The sequence below is a fragment of the Phyllostomus discolor genome, chromosome 12 (genome assembly GCF_004126475.2).
Source record: "Phyllostomus discolor isolate MPI-MPIP mPhyDis1 chromosome 12, mPhyDis1.pri.v3, whole genome shotgun sequence".
NCBI lineage: Eukaryota > Metazoa > Chordata > Mammalia > Chiroptera > Phyllostomidae > Phyllostomus > Phyllostomus discolor.
Genome location: NC_040914.2, coordinates 4,426,569 through 4,444,703, shown reverse-complemented (window position 1 = coordinate 4,444,703; position 18,135 = coordinate 4,426,569). Strand labels below are relative to the sequence as shown.

At 42.8% G+C, this 18,135-nt stretch overlaps 1 protein-coding gene across 1 annotated transcript in view; it reads left to right on the top strand.

The window, feature by feature from the left end:
- GPATCH1 (G-patch domain containing 1) overlaps positions 1 to 18,135 on the top strand; it is a 36,987-nt gene that overhangs the window by 5,108 nt on the left and 13,744 nt on the right. Inside the window, exons 2-10 of the mRNA XM_028530240.2 lie at positions 1,099 to 1,233; positions 4,138 to 4,223; positions 6,096 to 6,256; positions 6,809 to 6,906; positions 7,426 to 7,484; positions 7,870 to 8,112; positions 9,643 to 9,790; positions 12,731 to 12,810; positions 15,340 to 15,544. Coding sequence (XP_028386041.1) covers positions 1,099 to 1,233; positions 4,138 to 4,223; positions 6,096 to 6,256; positions 6,809 to 6,906; positions 7,426 to 7,484; positions 7,870 to 8,112; positions 9,643 to 9,790; positions 12,731 to 12,810; positions 15,340 to 15,544 — 1,215 coding nt within the window. The remainder of the gene's footprint in view (positions 1 to 1,098; positions 1,234 to 4,137; positions 4,224 to 6,095; positions 6,257 to 6,808; positions 6,907 to 7,425; positions 7,485 to 7,869; positions 8,113 to 9,642; positions 9,791 to 12,730; positions 12,811 to 15,339; positions 15,545 to 18,135) is intronic.

The window sequence follows — 18,135 nt, the reverse complement described above, 5'->3', positions numbered from 1 at the left end:
CGAGAAGTTAAGATGACTAAAGTCCTAGTGCTGGTAAAGGTGGAGTTGGCTTTAAATCCAGAGTGCTGTGACTCTCAACCCTGTGCCTTTAACTACCGTATAACTTGCTTTCCAGATTGAATGTTTGAAAGTAACTTGATGGTTACTTTTCATTTTAAATGGATTCAGAATTTGAATTGGAGTTGGTAAAATTAGATAGTAATTGATATCATAGCACCTGAAACTTAAAACCTAAGGAACTTTTAGATGAGGCTACAGTGTATTAATTTCCTTTCTGCTTGTGTGATATAGCAACCCAGCCCCTATCAGCAAAATCAAAAAAGGAGTAAGTTTAAAGAAGAGTAACTATAGAATCAGAAGATTCCCAGAAATAAGGAAACTCTTAAGCTTTGGGGAAAATGGGCATTACCAAAGGGAAAGTTCTGGGGCCAAGGCTGCTATGAAGTTTTAGAGAGATATAGAAGTGTGTCTTCTGTTGCAGCTTCTGAATGCCAGGTGCTGCCCCAGAAACCTGACTCCTTCACCGTCAGCAGGTTTCACTTCCATCTGTTTGTACTGTCCTCCTTGATCACTGTAATTCAGTTTTCATAATGGAATTTAGTGGGACAAGCAGGCCATTTTTTACTAAAACATTTCTCATATAAAAAGGGATATTTATAATTGTCTTAGAACTATAAAGAAGCTTAGTAAAATTTATTGCTTCCTAAGGTATATAAGCTAGTGAAGTCTAGGAATAGCAACTTAATTAAAATTATTTTATTTGAGCCCTGACTGGTGTGGCTCAGTGGATTGAGCCATCCCAGCCTGCGAACCACAGGGTCACTAGATCAATTCCTAGTCAGGGCACATGACTGGGTTGCAGGCCAGGTCCCCAGTAGGGGGCACATGAGAGTCAAGCACACATCGATGTTTTTCTTCTTCTCTTCCTCCCTCCCTTCCCCTCTCTCCAAAAATAAATAAATAAATCTTTTAAAAAGTTATATTTGAAGTTATAGGAAGTGAACAATTTATTATATTTAAGAGATGACATTTTCCTTAATTTTTTTTCTAATCCACCATTCCCTTTTCTCTTTCTCATTCAAAATATTTTTTTTTTAGGTGAAAGACCAAAGAAACCAATTCCTCTTCAGGATCAGACCGTCAGAGATGAAAAAGGAAGGTATAAACGGTTCCACGGAGCCTTTAGTGGAGGGTTCTCTGCTGGGTACTTCAACACTGTTGGCTCAAAAGAAGGTATGCTTTTCCTATTTATAGCTACTATGTTGCTAAAGTAAGTGATTGAAATATAAGATTCTCACTTCCCTACCTTTCCCCTTTTAAAAAATTTCATGTAACATTTTAGTATTGAACATACATTGTACACTTTCGTGTTCTCTGAGTGTTTAGAATGTTTTCAGAGTTGATGACCATGTTGCTCACTGATTACAGCCTGAAGGTCAAAGAGGTTCTTTTTTCACTTAAAAAAACAACAGCCTATAACTGAATGATTAAATGATGACAGTGACTTCCATTTCACATTGCATCTAGCCATGCACAAAGTGCTCTCACCCGACTCCCTCGGGTGACCTGGTTTCATGTGGCTCAGTCACTAAGGGGGACAGGCATCACAGCTGTTTTGTAGATGAAGCCTCCGAGGATCAGAGCTGCTTTCTCCTGGTGTGGGACCAAGCCTTCACTTGTCAGCACATGCTCTCGACCTGGAGAAAAATCCGTTATACTTTTCACATGGTGCAATATAATATGTTCCACACTGATTAAAGGAATATACCTTTTTTAGTGCTTTAACATAGAAACTGGAAGAAAAATGGCTTAAATATCTCAGCTATGAATGGAAGATGAACTGATTAACTCATGCAGGAATTATTAAAAATAAGATAGGACAGATTTTTATAAATATTTTAAAAGACAACGTGTAATGTGGTCAACAACACTGTAATAACGATGTATAGTATTGGATGGGTACCATACTTATCCAGGGATACTTCATAAATGTCTAACCACTGTGCTGCAGACCTGAAACTATATAATACTGCAGGTCAGCTGTAATTGGAAAATAAATTAATTAAAAATAGCATGTACACACAATGGTAAAATAAAAAATGGAAAGTAATGCAAGAAAGAGAGAAAATAGTTGGGGTAAATAAGGTGGTTAAAGTTCAATATCCAGAATATGTAAACATCAGCTCAGGCCCTGTGTGGTGTGGCTCAGTTCGTTGGGCATCGTCCCATAGGAAAAGGGGTCATGGGTTCGATTTTAGGTCAGGGCACATGCCTGGGTTGTGGGTTTAGTCCCTGGTGGGGATAGGTACAGGAGGCAACCTATAGATGTTTCTCGAATCAATGTTTCTCTCCATCTCTTTCTCCCTCCCTCCTTCTCTAAAAATAAATAAATAAAATCTTTAAAAAAATGAAAAGTTCAGCTCAGTGGCCTGGCCTAGTAGCTCAGTTGGTTAAAGCATCATCCTGATATACCAAGGTCGCTAGTTTGATCCCCGGTCAGGGCACACACAAGAATCAACCAATGAATATGTAAATAAGTGGAACAGCAAATCAGTGTTTCACCTCCTTCCTCTCTAAAAAAAAAGTATTTGAACACTTTATTCCAGCCAAGATAGAAATGCTATTTGGAATATTTAGCCTTATTATTAACATAAGCAAATTAAGATAGCTAAGGCACTATTAAAATAGCACACCCATTAAAATGTTTAAAATGATAGTAGTATTTGTGAAGAAAGAAGCTCACTAATACATTGCTGATTATTATAATTATGGCTGTGCTGTCGGTTATAATTAAAAAGTAAGACCAGCCCAAATGATTAGTTAGGTAGACTGTGCTGTTAATATACTGGAGTATCTCTTTACCATTAGGAGTGACAGATTCAAGGACTGTGCAGGAATAGGGCAAAGGCTATAGAAATCCAAAGTGACGGGTGGTGCTGGGCCCAGGGTATTGCCCAAGAGAGCAAATCCTCACTCTTCTGGGGAATCAGTCTCTCCAGTTGGCCCACAAACCTGCTTCACCCATCTGCCAAGAGTAAATCTACCCTGTACTCCTCAGCAAGACTCTTGTAGGATATCAGAAAGTGATGTCACTCCAAGAGGAACCAGAGAAGTTTGTCTGCAGAGGGTTACACACACATTTAACTGCCGGAGCATTCTCTCTCTAGGTGTGGCACGTGATTGGTGACTGTGGGTGGACAACAGGGGTGTCAGTTATAGGACTCCGGTGTTTGATGGGACTGGGGGCAGGTATGGCCATGCCTGCCCTGAGACCAGCCGGGAGTCCCTGGACCAGGATGTTCCAAATGTTGTTTGCATTGCTTCCGTAACTCTCTCTTTAGCCATCCTTTCTTGGCTGACTAATGCACCTTGACATATTCTTTCTTTCTTTTTTTACATTATGTATTTATTTAATTCGTACCACCTAAAGATTTGTTTTTATTGATTTTGGCAAGACTGGAATGAGAGAGAGAGAGAAACAGTGATGTGAGAGAGAAACATTTATTGGTTTCTCTCTCGCCCTGACTGAGGATCAAACCCACAATGTTTTGGTGGATGGGACAATCCTCCAACAAATTGAGTCACCTAGCTAGGGCTATTGTTTCTTTCTTTTTTTTCATTTTAAATTTTAAATGATTTATTGAACTTATTGGGGTGACATTGGTTAATAAAATTATATAGGTTTCGGGTGTTCAGTTCTATAACACATCATCTGTATATTGTATTGTGTGTTCGCCAGATGTACTGTTTCTTTGACGTGTCAATTTGCTAGTGTAGGTTGCTCTTCTGCCGGTCTCAGAGTGGTCCTGACTTTTCAGAGGACCTTGCATCTTTCTGCTCAGATCTACTTGTGTTCCTTTCACAGGCTAACTTTCAATGTATAATTTGATTTCACTTAGTTCCAGATTTTTATGGGGAAACCTCGCTGTATCCACTAAGTTCTGAAACAAGGGATGGATATTGGAGATTAATAAGAAGTTCACATGGAATAATTAGGTCTGCATGAGCAGTGAGATGGGAAGGAGCTAGGAGTTTGTAGTTACTGGGGCTTTCAAGCCCGTGGGTGTTTTTTAATTATTTGTTTATAAACCAACATGCTGCCTAGGATTGTAATGTGCTAAACTCTTTTCTTTCAAGGATGGACACCCTCTTCCTTTGTGTCTTCACGACAGAACAGAGCTGACAAATCTGTTCTGGGCCCTGAAGATTTTATGGATGAAGAGGTGAGTGTTTGGAACTTTAATTGCCAGTTAGCTTGTAGTCGGTTGTTGGAGCACCTTGTCCTTCCCCAGGGAGTTCAATGTATGATTTCCTCTCTGTGTGTAAGGCTTTATCTTGTAAGTATTTGGACTGTAGTACCCTGTACATCAATGGATTCTCGTTCATCAGAGTAGTGTCATATGCTGGGAGTGGTTTCTGAAGTCAGGACTGTAGGGGAAAGTCAAGCACAGGCATATCCGGGAGACGTCACCTGTGGGTTTGGTTCCAGACTACTGCAATAAAATGAATATAGGGATAAAGCATGTCATGTGAATATTTTGGTTTCCATTACTTATAAAAGTTATGTTTATACTCTAGCATAGTTTATTAAGTATACAATAGTATTATTTCTTTTAAAAAAGAACATACTGTAATTTAAAAAATACTTTATTGCTAAAAAATGTTAAACATTATCTGAAAGCTGTTGGAAAAATGCCACTGATAGACTTGCTTAGTGCAGGGTTGCCACAAAACTTCAATTTGTAAGAAACGAAATATCTGCAAAGGACAGTAAAACAAAGTGCAGTAAACCAAGTTATGCCTATATAGGCAAATGTACTTGAAAAAGCCCCAATTGCTCAAAAGTGTAGTATTCATTGAGCCAAGTCTACAGCCTTTTGCAGGAATTCATGTGCACTGTACTTTAAGGAGCAGTGAGTGACTAGAGAATGGAGTGAAAGGTGAAATAAAATAGTATATCAGCATGCTTTAGGCTATAGGTAAGAGGCAGGGGGAGGTCCCCTTCCTATATGACTAGCATCATCAATAAGGAAACACATATTTCATGTAACAATCAGCCCCAAAGTCTCTTCTGTCATCTTTTACACTTTGTACGTCAGCCTTTCCTTATGCTAGATCTCATGGTTGCAGTGTGGCTTTGGTAGTCCCTGAGAGCACTTGGGGTGGCCTCATTGTTCAGTGGAAGGAAGATATTCTTCCTGGTATCTTCTCCTTTAGATCAAGGAAACGGAATTTCCCCTCCCCTCCAAGCTCCCACCTGCTTGGATATGCTCCTTCTTTTTTTTAAAGACTTTAAGAATTTTTATTTATTCATTTATTTTTAGAGAAGGGAAGGGAGAGAGAAAGACAGGTAGAGAAACATCATTGTGTGGTTTCCTCTTCAGCACCCCCCTACTGGAGACCTGGCCCACAACCCAGACATGTGCCCTGAGTGGGAATTGAACTGGTGATCTTTCAGTTCATAGGCCAGCACTCAGTCCACTGAGCCACACCAGCCCAGGCTACATGCTCATTCTGAAAGCAAGGGTAATGGGATCAAAATGACTGGCTTAGATAAGACAGGAGCCCCCATTCCCTAATCCTCCCCGGCCCCAGCCCACGCACACCAGGATCACCACTCCTGAAGTGCCTGGTAGCGCAGAGGAAGGCAGGTGACTGGACAATCTCAGGACTCTGTGAGGAAAGAGGAAGGGGCAATGGCTTTTGGACAGGCAGCCAACAGTAAATGCAGAAACACTTAACTCAGGGCCTGGCACAGAGGTGCTCATGAATGGTTTTTGGCTGTGACTCTAAGATTTGCCTGCTTCACACTGACTTTGGAAATATTGCTTGAGAAGGAGGAGGTCCTCCCTATTTTCCTAGCTTGATAGTGCCCCCTGTGGTTCCACTGAGTGGCCACTATAATGCTCCCATCCTTGACCTCCAGCCTTAACTTTTGTGAGGGTTCCAAAGTCATTGTGTAAAGTCAGCCACTCTTCTGCTCCCAAACTCAATATTGTAGTTTTAACTTTAAAGAAAAAATTAAAACTATATGCTGTATCATGTTTAATGACTTTCCAATTAATGTAAGTAATTTTGTTTGAATTTTTTTTAAGGATCTTAGTGAATTTGGGATAGCACCTAAAGCGATTGTCACCACAGATGATTTTGCTTCCAAAACCAAAGATAGAATACGAGAAAAGGCCAGGCAGTTAGCAGCTGCTACTGCCCCTATTCCTGGAGCCACTCTGCTTGATGACCTCATAACGCCAGCAAAGTGAGAAGAATTTAATTTTCACTTTCTGACCTTGAAATCACTGCTTTGCTTCTGTGTGACGAGCTTAGGGGAAGCTCAGTTGCAAGTAGGTCAAGCCTTCTTAGCCCAGCTTGGGTACAAAGGGGGGTTTTGCCAAACCGGTCTTGCACTGTTATTGCACAGAGTGCTCTAGAGCTCCAGCCTCATTCTGCTCTCTCGTTCTGCATACCTCCTTGTCCCGATCCTGGACATGTGGCCTGATGTGGCAGCCTCAGACCATTATGATTCCCAGGATACATGCTTGACAAGGACCATCTGGAGTCCCCATGTGCCCATTTGTAAAGGCCCAGGAGAAAAGACATCTGATAGACTTCCCCAGGTCAGACAAGCACCCCAAGCCTAGTCACCCCGTGCATGCCCAGAGGGGCAGGGCCATGCAGTTCTCACACAGATAGGGGAGCGGGCTCAGGTATCACAAGTACATGGGCTGGGCAGGAACTCAGAGGCTGCTTACTTCCTACTCTCCTCTGGTGTTACGAAAATAAGTTCATTTTCAATGCCTTGATACCCTAGATTATCTGTTGGTTTTGAATTGCTAAGAAAAATGGGATGGAAGGAAGGACAAGGAATTGGTCCTCGAGTAAAGAGAAGAGCACGCCGACAAAAACCTGGTGTGTATGTTGATTGTCATTAACCCTAACCCTCACCCTGACCTTAATACTTTCTAATGGCTACATGTTTCTAGAAACAGAATTGCTGGGTTGTGTGCATGTATTTTAAGGTTTTTGTGTATAATGTGGAATAACTTTCTAGAAGAGTTATACTAGTATACATTCTCATCAGGAGCATATGAAACTATTTCCTGCTTCTGCCCGAACTGTCACAATTTGGCACGATTATTTTCTAATTATTTCTTGCCCTTGGTCTCCCCAGCCAGACTGTGAACTCTTGGAAGCAGTAATAATTTTGTGGGGTTCTTCCTGGTGCTGGAGCAGTAGTGGTTACTCATTTAGCACATCGTTGCCAGAGTGTGGGTGGGGCTGGTGGAAAACCATTCCTGAGTGAGCAGTCTCCCACCCTAAAGCTTTAGCAACTTGTACAGGCACAGCCATATGCCTCTGAAGAGTGTCAACAAGTCATTTTTTGTGTTTTCAGTTGCTCATGACGGATGCATTTGAAATCTCTTTCAGACCCTGGAGTAAAAATCTACGGCTGCGCGTTGCCTCCTGGAGGCTCCGAAGGATCTGAGGTACCGTGTGGGAGGACTGGCCTTCAGTGTGTGCAGCAGCACTTGCTACTTTATGGATGTGAAATTTGATGATTGGAAACAATTTTTAAAATTAATCATATCCCATTGCAGTGAAATACCCATGCCCTAAAACTATCCTCGTAATATCAGATGCTGTATTCAGCAATATGCCAGCACCATAGATATCCTGTCTGTTTAGATTCTTAAAATGGAATTGTTTTTGTTAGTATCATTTGTTCAGGGACTTGATTTAGTGATTTGTAATAGTGAAAATGAAAGTTTGGTGACTGTGCTGTTTGGAATTAATCACTGCATTTGAAAATAATATTTTATAGGCTTACTTTGCACCAGGCCGTGACTTACCTTCATTCCCCTTTTTAAATAGGATGACGATGATGACTACCTGCCAGAAAATGTGACCTTTGCACCAAAAGATGTCATGCCCGTGGATTTCACACCTAAAGATAATGTGCATGGACTGGCTTACAAGGGCCTAGATCCCCACCAAGCGTTGTTTGGCACTTCGGGAGAACGTTTTAATCTTTTCAGTGGAAGACTTGAGGGGACCAGCAATCTTCTTGGAGATATTGGAGTGAATAAAGGAAGAAAATTGGGAATTTCGGGCCAGGTAAAAGTGTTTCTGCTTTATAAACATGGAACTGTTGACAGATGAGAATACTTTCTTTACATTTGCCCCATAGTAGGCACTTATATTGATCAACTACACAAAGGCTTTAAAGCAGTTACATTTTCCTAAGACATGTAAAGTACACCTTCCTGATTTTAAAATATTTACTCCCGAGATCCTGTGACCTGTGTTCTTGGTGGAGTCTGTGTGTTCTCAGGAGTGAGCACTGCTCTCTTACACCCTTGTGGGGCTGAGCAGAAAACGACACTTACCCCTTTGGCTTGGTGAGCAGTTGTATTTCGGCACTCTCCCTCCCTTGAGCACTCCCACACCTTTCTTCCCTCTGAGATGAGCATCTCCTAAACTCTGAGGGTCCCCACGAGACTGGCAGTCAGAGGAGCAATGGGCAGCAACCGCTCATCCAGGGCTGACCCCCTGAACCCATCTGCACCAGCCCCTTTTCCCCTGACTTCCCAGTGAGCCGAAGCAGCCCCGCTTAGGCTCTCCTGTTGCTTCTTCTATCTTAAGCCTTCCTTTGTTTCACTGTTCTCAGCTTTAATAAACATAATATCAAAAAAGAAAAAGTTGAATTTCAATCTGTCAAGTTCAGGTCCAAGTTTGACTACCTCTCGGACTTATTTCTGGTGCTGCTAGCCCTAAGTTGTTGGGAGTGTAGGTGTAAGTTTCCCTTGGGAGACTTGCTTTGTGCCTTTGAGGAGGTGGAGAGCTTTTCCTGATTGCCTGTCCTTTCATTGATTCAGAGCTTCTTTCATAAATTGTACTTAGGAAATGCCATTATTACCTTTTCTTTCTAAATCATATTTAGAAAATGTTGTTTTTTAAATTCTTTTAAACAGAAAGGAATACTTTTTGGAGATCATTTCCCACAAAGATTAGGAGTTCTTTTTTTTTTTAAAGATTTTATTTATTTATTTTTAGAGAGAGGGGAAGGGAGGGAGAAAGAGAGGGAGAGAGACATCAGTGTGTGGTTACCTCTCATGTGGCCCCCATTGGGGACCTGGCCTACAACCCAGGCATGTGCCATGACTGGGAATCGAACCAGCCACCCTTTGTTTTGCAGCCCATGCTCAATCCAGTGAGCTACACCAGCCAGGGCAAGGCTAGGAGTTCTTACAGCAGCTAGCAGAGTAGTGATGGTCTTCAGACTCTGGTCACCAGCTCTGTCTCCAGGCCATTTGACCTGCAGGTGAACACTCTTCCTTTCTCCTTTCTCCAGAAATTGGAGGCCCCATTTCTCCTGCTGCACTGCTGCTTGTGTGTGTTCTTATTCCTCAGCCCACACGAGACCCCAGACCCGTAGCTGCTGCTGGGCATGGCCTTCACTTCTGGGCATTGTGATCTGAAGGGCTCGAGTCTGTGCAGCAGTCTGGGCCTGTCGTTTGTTTCTCTCCTGGAGATCTTCCAGTGCTAATGTAGCCTGTTCAATTAAATTCTTAATGTAGCTTTAATGCAGACAATGCAGACATACCCTAAAATCTATAATTGCTGTTTGAAACCTTGTTTTCAAAGGCTTTTGGTGTTGGTGCCCTGGAAGAGGAAGATGATGATATCTATGCCACAGAAACTCTCTCCAAGTATGACACTGTTCTGAAGGACGAGGAGCCTGGAGATGGACTGTATGGATGGACAGCGCCCAAGCAATATCGAAGTCAGAAAGGTGATTCCATAGACTCGCAACTGGTGGTAGGACCAGTGTCAGGTCATCAGGAAGAAGGGATTGCTAGATTGATACTACAGGGGCAGCCTCGGTGGAATAGGGGGTTACAGACATGCAGACAGAGAAACAAAGTAGGAAGAAGGGAGGCCCAGTGTGGGAAGTAAGATAGATGTGGGATTTGGAATGGGTTAGAGCCAAAGGCAGTTGTCAAGACCAGGCCAAGGAGGGAAGAAGAGGTCTGGAGTCAGGGAGGAGCAGGAGTGTGGACATGTGCTCATGTTGCAGGTCAGAGTTGACACTGGGTGAGAGGGAAGCACTCCCAGCTGGAGGAACTAGGGGGTCAGAGTAGGCCAGCACAAGCAGGAGGGCCGAAGGCCCGTGTGGTGACTAGGTGGTGGGAATGCTGAGACCCGTAGCAAGGTGGACCTTGGAAGCCACTCTCTCTTCTACTTGTATCCCTGGCTCGTAGCGGGGTCTCCTTGGGCTAAGAGGTAGACATCTGTCAACAAACTGAATTTCAAGTCAGAATCTATGGTGGTTCAGATCCTAGATAGTATTTTAATTTTTCAATCCAGAGAGGAGAGTGTTTGGAATAGGTATTAGTAGCATGTGATTTGGAATAGGTCAGACCTGGGTTTGGATTGCTGCTTTCTCCTGCCCAGCTGTGTGGCCTCAGGCAAGGCTTGCAACCTCTCAGGGCATTGTTTGTAAAGTGAGCGTTTGTGAAGAGTAGTCTGGGGGTTATCGTGAGGATTACATGGCATAACTCTGGTTGGCAGCTGCCTCAGAGACTGAATAAACAGCAGCTCCTCTTCTCTGGTTACAATAGTAACAACCACCTGAGCAAAGTAAGAGGCAAGAGCTGAACTTAAAACAATCTTTTCAAATACTTATAGTTGGAGTCAGATGAAATTTGATCCAACACTTCAAGAATACATCTAAAACATATGTGTTGAAATAATCTAAGCATCACTCCAAAATGATGCCTATTTCACATTTCTAGAAGAGAAAAGGGAGGTGCAAAACAGTGTTTAAGAGGTAGTTTGCTTAATGGCTGTGAACACACATGCTGAGAAGAGACTGCCTGGGTTTTAATCCTGGCTCTCCCCCCTTATCAGCTATGACCTTGGACAAGGTACTTAACCTCTCTGTGCCCCAGCATCCTTGTCTGGGCAGTGGGCATGACAATGGCATGACTATCCCATGGAGAGTTTAATGTACATAAAGGGCGTAGAACTTGCCTGGCACACAGCAAGCACTCGGTAAGTGTGAGCAGCCTGTCATCATCACAACAAAAAGAACCAAGGGTTTTATACAAGGTGCAGGAAGGGTGTGCACCTGAATGTTACTTGGTGTTACCTCTGGGTGATAATAAGCCTGCTTTTATTATCTCCCTTTTCCTTACCTTTATATTTTTTGCTTTATCTTTATATTTTTAAAAATTTCTACTAAGATTATGTATCCTTTTTATAGCTTAAAAGAAGTTATATACTCATTAATGTTATGATATATTAATATAGATTATATGAAGTATGCTAATTATTATACTAATTTTTAATATTATATCAATACATCAACACAATGCTATATTACTAATGTTAACACATCAATTGCATGATTGCTAATCTGTAATAAGTTTACATACTTGAGTCTGCCCTCCAAGCCACATCTTTGGTTTTCCTTTTCTATAACACTTTGGCCTGACTGATGGACCCCACCCCTTCCCACCTCAAGCCTGAGCAAGTGTCTGCCCCTGAGCTTCCCAGACTCCCCTGTGCCCTCTCTGCCATTGTCCGCTCTCCAACAACAGCCTCTTCTCTCACACCCCTAGGGCCTCAACAACTGTAGCTTTGACCTTTTGGTCTTTCACTGAGTGAATCTATAGTTAGCTCGTCATGATGGTTGGTTTTTGAATTGTTCTTATTTTTTTTCTTGGTCCATAAGGCTATAATAAATGTCCTTATGGCTCTTTATGTACATTACCTGGACATTTCTTCAGAATAAATTCATGAAAGTAAAATTGCAGGGTGTAAAAGGATACAAAGTAGCAAGAATATGAAATTTAGTCACAAATTACCGTACAGAATCTTAGGGACTTCCAGGAGCTGGTACAAAAGTTAGCAGGAGTTGGGTACAGAAGCAATTTGTGGGGAAGCACAGTTACCCGCTGTGCAGCAGTCTGAGGCGGAAAGCCTCAGTTGCACCTGCATCATGGGCAGCTGGGCCAGCGTGGGGACTGAATGTCAGCTGTGTCAGTGCTTATTGGTGGTCATGAGGTGGCTTTCGGCTACAGAAGATGCAGTTTGCACGTATGGAGTTTTGATGGGATCACCGCGCACAGGAAGTACTTGGTGATCAAAGAGCCTTTGTGGATGGACTTGTCTCTGCAGCCAGTGGACTCTGGCTTCAAGTCGGAGGGGCGTTGGTCATTTTGTTTCCTGAATTAGTGATCTTTATCTCTTGTTAGAATTTCATGTGAGAAGGACAAAAGTACCTTTTAATTTGTGCTAGGCTTAGATTACGGGCTGACCTGGTTGTTTGCCTTTTGTACCTTGTTTGGATGGTTGGTAAGGAAATTGGGAGGCAGTCTCCCCAAGGGTCTTCACCTGGTTTCACAGCATGATTTTCACTTTTATCCATATTTCTCTGAATGGTTTTTCTTGAGATCTTTTACTCCACACATTATATTTTTGGTGCCCCTTAGCGTGGGACCTCACATGCTTTTCCTGTCACAGAGGGCCGTAGCCTTGGGTCCAGGGCAGTCCAGTCAGCTGTGGGCAGGGTGGGTCGCGTCAGCCACGCCGTTTCCTCTTTCCCTGCTGCCTGTGTGTGACACCAAGTGTGACGCCAGTGTTTGTGTTCTTAGAGATAAGGAAGCTGACATCTTCTGTCTTATTCTTATCTATGCTTCTGAAACTAATCATTGACATCATTTTGTAGAATCAGAGAAAGATCTTCGATACGTTGGCAAAATATTGGATGGATTTTCCTTGGCTTCTAAACCTTTATCTTCTAAGAAAGTAAGAAATTTTTTTTATTGGTTTAGTACTTAAAATATTTGCTATATAATCTGAGTGATTATGTTAACAACTGGAATGATAAGTAAATTCTGTTTCCAAAAACACCAGCCTAGTTACTAGTGATTGTTGAGAAAAATGTATCCTGTTATTAGAAATGTCAGTCAGTGGCCACATTGTATTCAAGACAGCTGATGGCTTACAGTTTTAAAGCCAAACTTTGAGTGGTTATTTCCATTTAAAAAATTACATTAGAAACTGGTGGGAGAATGGAATCAATAAAATTCTAGGGACAATGTAACTTAAGAAAAAGTAGGAAACTTTCAAAAGGTTGTAATGACTCACAGCCCTAACGCCTCAATGCTGTGAGGCAGATTAACCTATGTGGGCGAGGTTCCCTGGGCAAGCAGAGGGGGGAGAAGCCATGTACGTGCAGGCCAAGTCTTGGCAGAACTCCATGCGCTTTTCAGAGAGTCCTGTCTTGAGATTCTGTTACGGCTTGGGCCAAGTGGTGCTCTTTAACACCCCTCAGAGTTACCTGTCCCTAGGTGGCTGTCACAAGTTAGTTGTGTGTGCTGATGGCTCAGGAGGGTCTCCTGGCCATTTGCCTCATTGGCATCCCTTTTTTAGGTTTCCCCATTTAGGTTGCCTTGTTGGCATCCCTTTTTTGGTGTCCTGGGTAGTGGGCTTTTTGTTTTTTATTCAGTGAATACTTGTTGAGCACCTGTGGCTTGGCCTGAGGCTCTCCAGAACAGGGCAGCCAGGAGCAGCGCAGCCTGAGGTATCACAGTGACTGTGATTGGTTTGGTGGTGATAGTCAATGTGTTGTTACAGTGAGCAGAATATATTCAAAGCAGTGTTGGGTGCACAGTCAGTGGCTATTATTATCAGAAATGTCAACTATGTCAAAGGAGAATGCGAGTTTTTTACATTTATGAAAGGGGAGTACAAAAAATGGTTAAGTCGCCCTGGCTGGTGTGGTTCAGTGGTTTGAGGGTTAGCCTGTGAACCAAAGGGTCACCAGTTTGATTCCTGGTTGAGGCACATGTCTGGGTTGTGGGCCAGGTCCCCAGTGGGGGGTGCACTAGAGGCAACCACATGTTGAAGTTTCTCTCCCTCTCTTTCTCCCTCCCTTCCCCTCTCTAAAAATAAATAACTTTTAAAAATGGTTAAGTCCTCATTTGACTCAGGGCTCAAGGATAAATAAGACAAAGTCCTGACCCCCATCATCTCCTATTCAGTGGGGATGCCAGGCAGACAAACACAGTGTGGGGCCGAGTGTGTGCGTGGACAGACAGGCTCTGGGTTCCTGGGGGGGCTCCTCGCTGCAGCAGGGCTTTGGGCACAAGCGACTCAGAAGAGGGCTGCGTTCCCCTAGTTTTTCACAGACAGGCAAGTTTTCAGAGTATGCGGCTAAACCGCCACCTCTACAATGCTTTGAATCTGAAGGAGAACATGAAAAAGATGTTTGTGTGTGCAACCCTTTTCTGCCGTGACCCTCTGGGTTTTTGTGTCTTAGTATTGTGCGAGTGTTTGCTGGCTGGGGAGGCTGTTTCTCAGAGAAGGTGATCAGGCTAAGATGATAAAGATGTGATTTCCTAACAGTGGTAATACCACTGTTTTATGGATTTTCATCATGCCAGGTGCTGCCCTCCCAGGGAACCACCTGGGAACCTTACAACCACCTGGGAAGCCTGGGAAACTCCAACTGTTGCCAGCTTTGTGGGGTGGGACGCCAGCTTCATTACTCTTAAAAGCCCCAAGTGAGCCCAGTGTGCAGCTGGGCAGAGGACACCTGCCTTAGCATTCAGTGCTCCGCTGGTTGTGGAGCTCAGAGTTCCAGGCAGCCGAAAAATCGAGGAAACAGCTTAAATAGGACTGTCCATAAACATATTTGTTAGACCTAGTGCAAGAGAGACCATTTAGTGCTGTAATTTAAAAATGTATGTCTTATACTCTCTTTTAGCTAATTTTTCTACTATCATGAATGCCCAACTTTCCCAAACACTATACTTCAATTTCAGCTCAGTCAGCTTTAAAAAATACCTCCGATAAAAAAATAAGGCCTGCAGCTCCAATTTGGAACTGAAACATAACCAGAAAAAAATTGAATTTAAAAGTAACTTACTTAAAATTATTCTTTTTTCTACACCTCGAATCATGCTTTTCTAACATTTCTGATTTGCAGTCCGCTAGTTCTGCCCGTGGGCCTGTACATCAACTGTGTTAGCTGTTCTCAGCGTTCTTGTTCTTATCAGATAAAGCATGCACATTAGCATCTGTGTGTAGAAGTGGGCAGGGGGAATATGAAAAATATCTGCCTGTTAGAACAGCGTGGTTCTGGTGACCCTGTGGGTCCAGAACGGATGTCGGCGGGGTACCTGGACAGTCTGTTCCCAGCGCTGCCTGCCTGCCTGCTGGATGTTAGCCTGGGAAAGGCTGGGGTTAATGATGCTCAGGGGTAATGGGTTTTCTTTGTTAAATCAAACATGATTATCTTGTGGTATGTATTTTTTTACTTTTTTTTTAAAGATTTATCCACCACCTGAATTGCCGAGGGACTATCGACCAGTGCATTATTTCAGACCTGTGGTAGCTGCAACTTCAGACAACTCCCACTTACTTCAAGTATTATCAGAGTCAGCTGGAAAGGCAGTACATGACCAAGGGACACATAGTAGGCACCAACTGAATGCCTCTAAGCGGGGAGAGTTGCTAGGAGAAACACCTGTTAAAGGTATGTATTATGGAGAAGATTAAAATAATTAAATTTACAATAATCTGAGTGAACAAAATAAAAATGGAAAGATGTTTTCCCATTGAAATTTTTTTCCATGATTTTGTATTCCCAAACTGGGAATAAAATTATTTATTGTGAATGACACACATAAGCGTGTACATCCTTTACTTTTTAAAAATATATTTTATTGATTATGCTATTACTGTTGTTCCATCCCCCCTCACCCTCCTTTATCCCCTCTGTCCTGCACACCCTCTCCCACCCTCATTTCCCACCCTTCTTAGTTCATGCCCATGGGTCATACACATAAGTTCTTTGGCTTCTCCATTTCCCATACTATTCAGAACCTTCCCTGTCTATTTTCTACCTATTTCTGCTACTTATTCCCTATACCTTTTCCCCAGTTCTCCCCTGCTCCCCACTGATACTCCTCCATTTGTTCTCCATTCCTGTGATTCTGCTCCTGTTCTAGTTGTTTGCTTACTTTGTTTTTGTTTTTGGTTTCTTTTTAGGTTCAATTGTTGATAGTTGTGAGTTTGTTGTCATTTTACCGTTCATAGTTTTGATCTTCTTGTTTTTCTTAGATAAGTTCCTTTACCATTTCGTATAATAAGGGCATGGTAATGATGAGCTCCTGTAACTTGATCTTACCTGGCAAGCACTTTATCTGCCCTTCCATTCTAAATGATAGTTTTGCTGGACAGAGTCATCTTGGATGTAGGTCCTTGCCTTTCATGACTTTGAATACTTCTTTCTAGCCCCTTCTTCCCTGCAAGGTTTCTTTTGAGAAATCAGCTGATAGTCTTACGGGAACTCCTTTGTAAATAATTGTTTCCTTTTCTCTTGCTGCTTTTAAGATTCTCTCCTTCTCTTTAATCTTGGATAATATGATTATGATGTGCCTTGGTGTGTTCTTCCTTGAATCCAACTTCTTTGGGACTCTCTGAGCTTCTTGGACTTCCTGGAAGTCTATTTCCTTTTCCAGATTGGGAAAGTTCTCCTTCATTATTTGTTCAAATAAGTTTTTGATTTCTTGGTCTTCCTCTTCTCCTTCTGATACCCCTATGATTCAGATGTTGGAATGTTTAAAGTTGTCCTGGAGGTCCCTAAGCCTTTCCTCATTTTTTTGAATCCTTGTTTCTTCATTCTGTTCTGGTTGAATGTTTATTTCTTCCTTCTGGCTCAAACCATTGATTTGAGTCCCAATTTCCTTCCTTTTACTGTGAATTCCCTGTACATTTTCCTTTATTTCACTTTTCATAGCCTTCACTTTTTCCTCTATTTTGTGACCGTAGTCAACCAATTCTGTGAGCATCCTGATTACCAGTGTTTTGAACTGTGCATCTGATAGGTTGTCCATGTCTTCGTCACCTAGTTGTATTTTTTTCCTGGAGCTTTAATCTGTTCTTTCATTAGGGCCATATTTCTTTGTCTCATCTCGACTGTTATGTAGTAAGGGGGCTTAGGTATTCACCAGGGCAGGCAACCCAACGAATACTTGCGATGTGGCACTGTATGTGGAGGAGGGGTCCGAGTGGGAACAATGCCACTTGCTCAGCTCTCCACATCTTTCAGTCACTTCCCCCGCTACCCAGGAGCAAATTGGGCCCTTCTGGTGCCATTTCCTGGGTGGGTGGTTTTGTGTCCATTCTAGGACTCTGTGGGTCTCTCCAATGACCTCTCCTATGAGGCTGGGAGTTTCTCCAGCCACTTCAACCCCCACAGAGTTTTTCAGTCAGAGGTTTTGAGGCTTTATTTCCTTGCGCTGGAACCCTGGGTTGTGTGGTCTGTCTTGCTCCCCAGTTGTTCCTCCCAATTTATCCACACATAATCGTGGGACTACCAGGTCCGCCAGCTGCCTCCTTGCCTACCCCAGTCCTCCTGCCGCTGCAGCCTTGCTGTAAGTCCTCTCCCCGCAGCTGCCCTTCTCCACTCCTGCTACCAGTCTGGATGAATGTTTCTTCTTTAACTCCTTGGTTGTTGGACTTCCATATAGTTCAGTTTCCTGGTGGGTCTGATTGTTTTTGTTTTTAAATTTGTTGTTGTCCTTTTGGTTGTGCGGGGAGGCACAGTGTATCTACCTATGCCTCCATCTTGGCCAGAGTCTTGTTTTCTTATAAGTTACCTAAAATATTATGTCTTTAGAGATACCTTCCAGGGCTCCCCCGCCTATCACATAAACTATTTATCGCTCCCTCCACCCCCACTGCCAGCCCTCTCATTGAAGTCACACTCAATCACATCACTCTATTTTTTTCCACACTCCTCTTATAATAATCCTATGGTTGATTTTTGGTTTCTTTTTTTTTAAGATTTATTTATTTATTTACTTTTAGAGGGGGAAGGGAGAAAGAAAGAGAGGGAGAGAAACATCAGTGTGTGGTTGCCTCTCACATGCCCCCTACTGGAGACCTGGCCCACAACCCAGGCATGTGCCCTGACTGGGAATTGAACCAGCGATCCCTTGCTTTACTCAATCCACTGAGCCATACCAGCCAGGGCTGATTTTTGGCTTTTTTAATGTCCTTCTCCCTCATTAGTGAGAGTAGGACCTTGTCTGCAATGTCCTCCTGGCCCCAAGCCAGTGT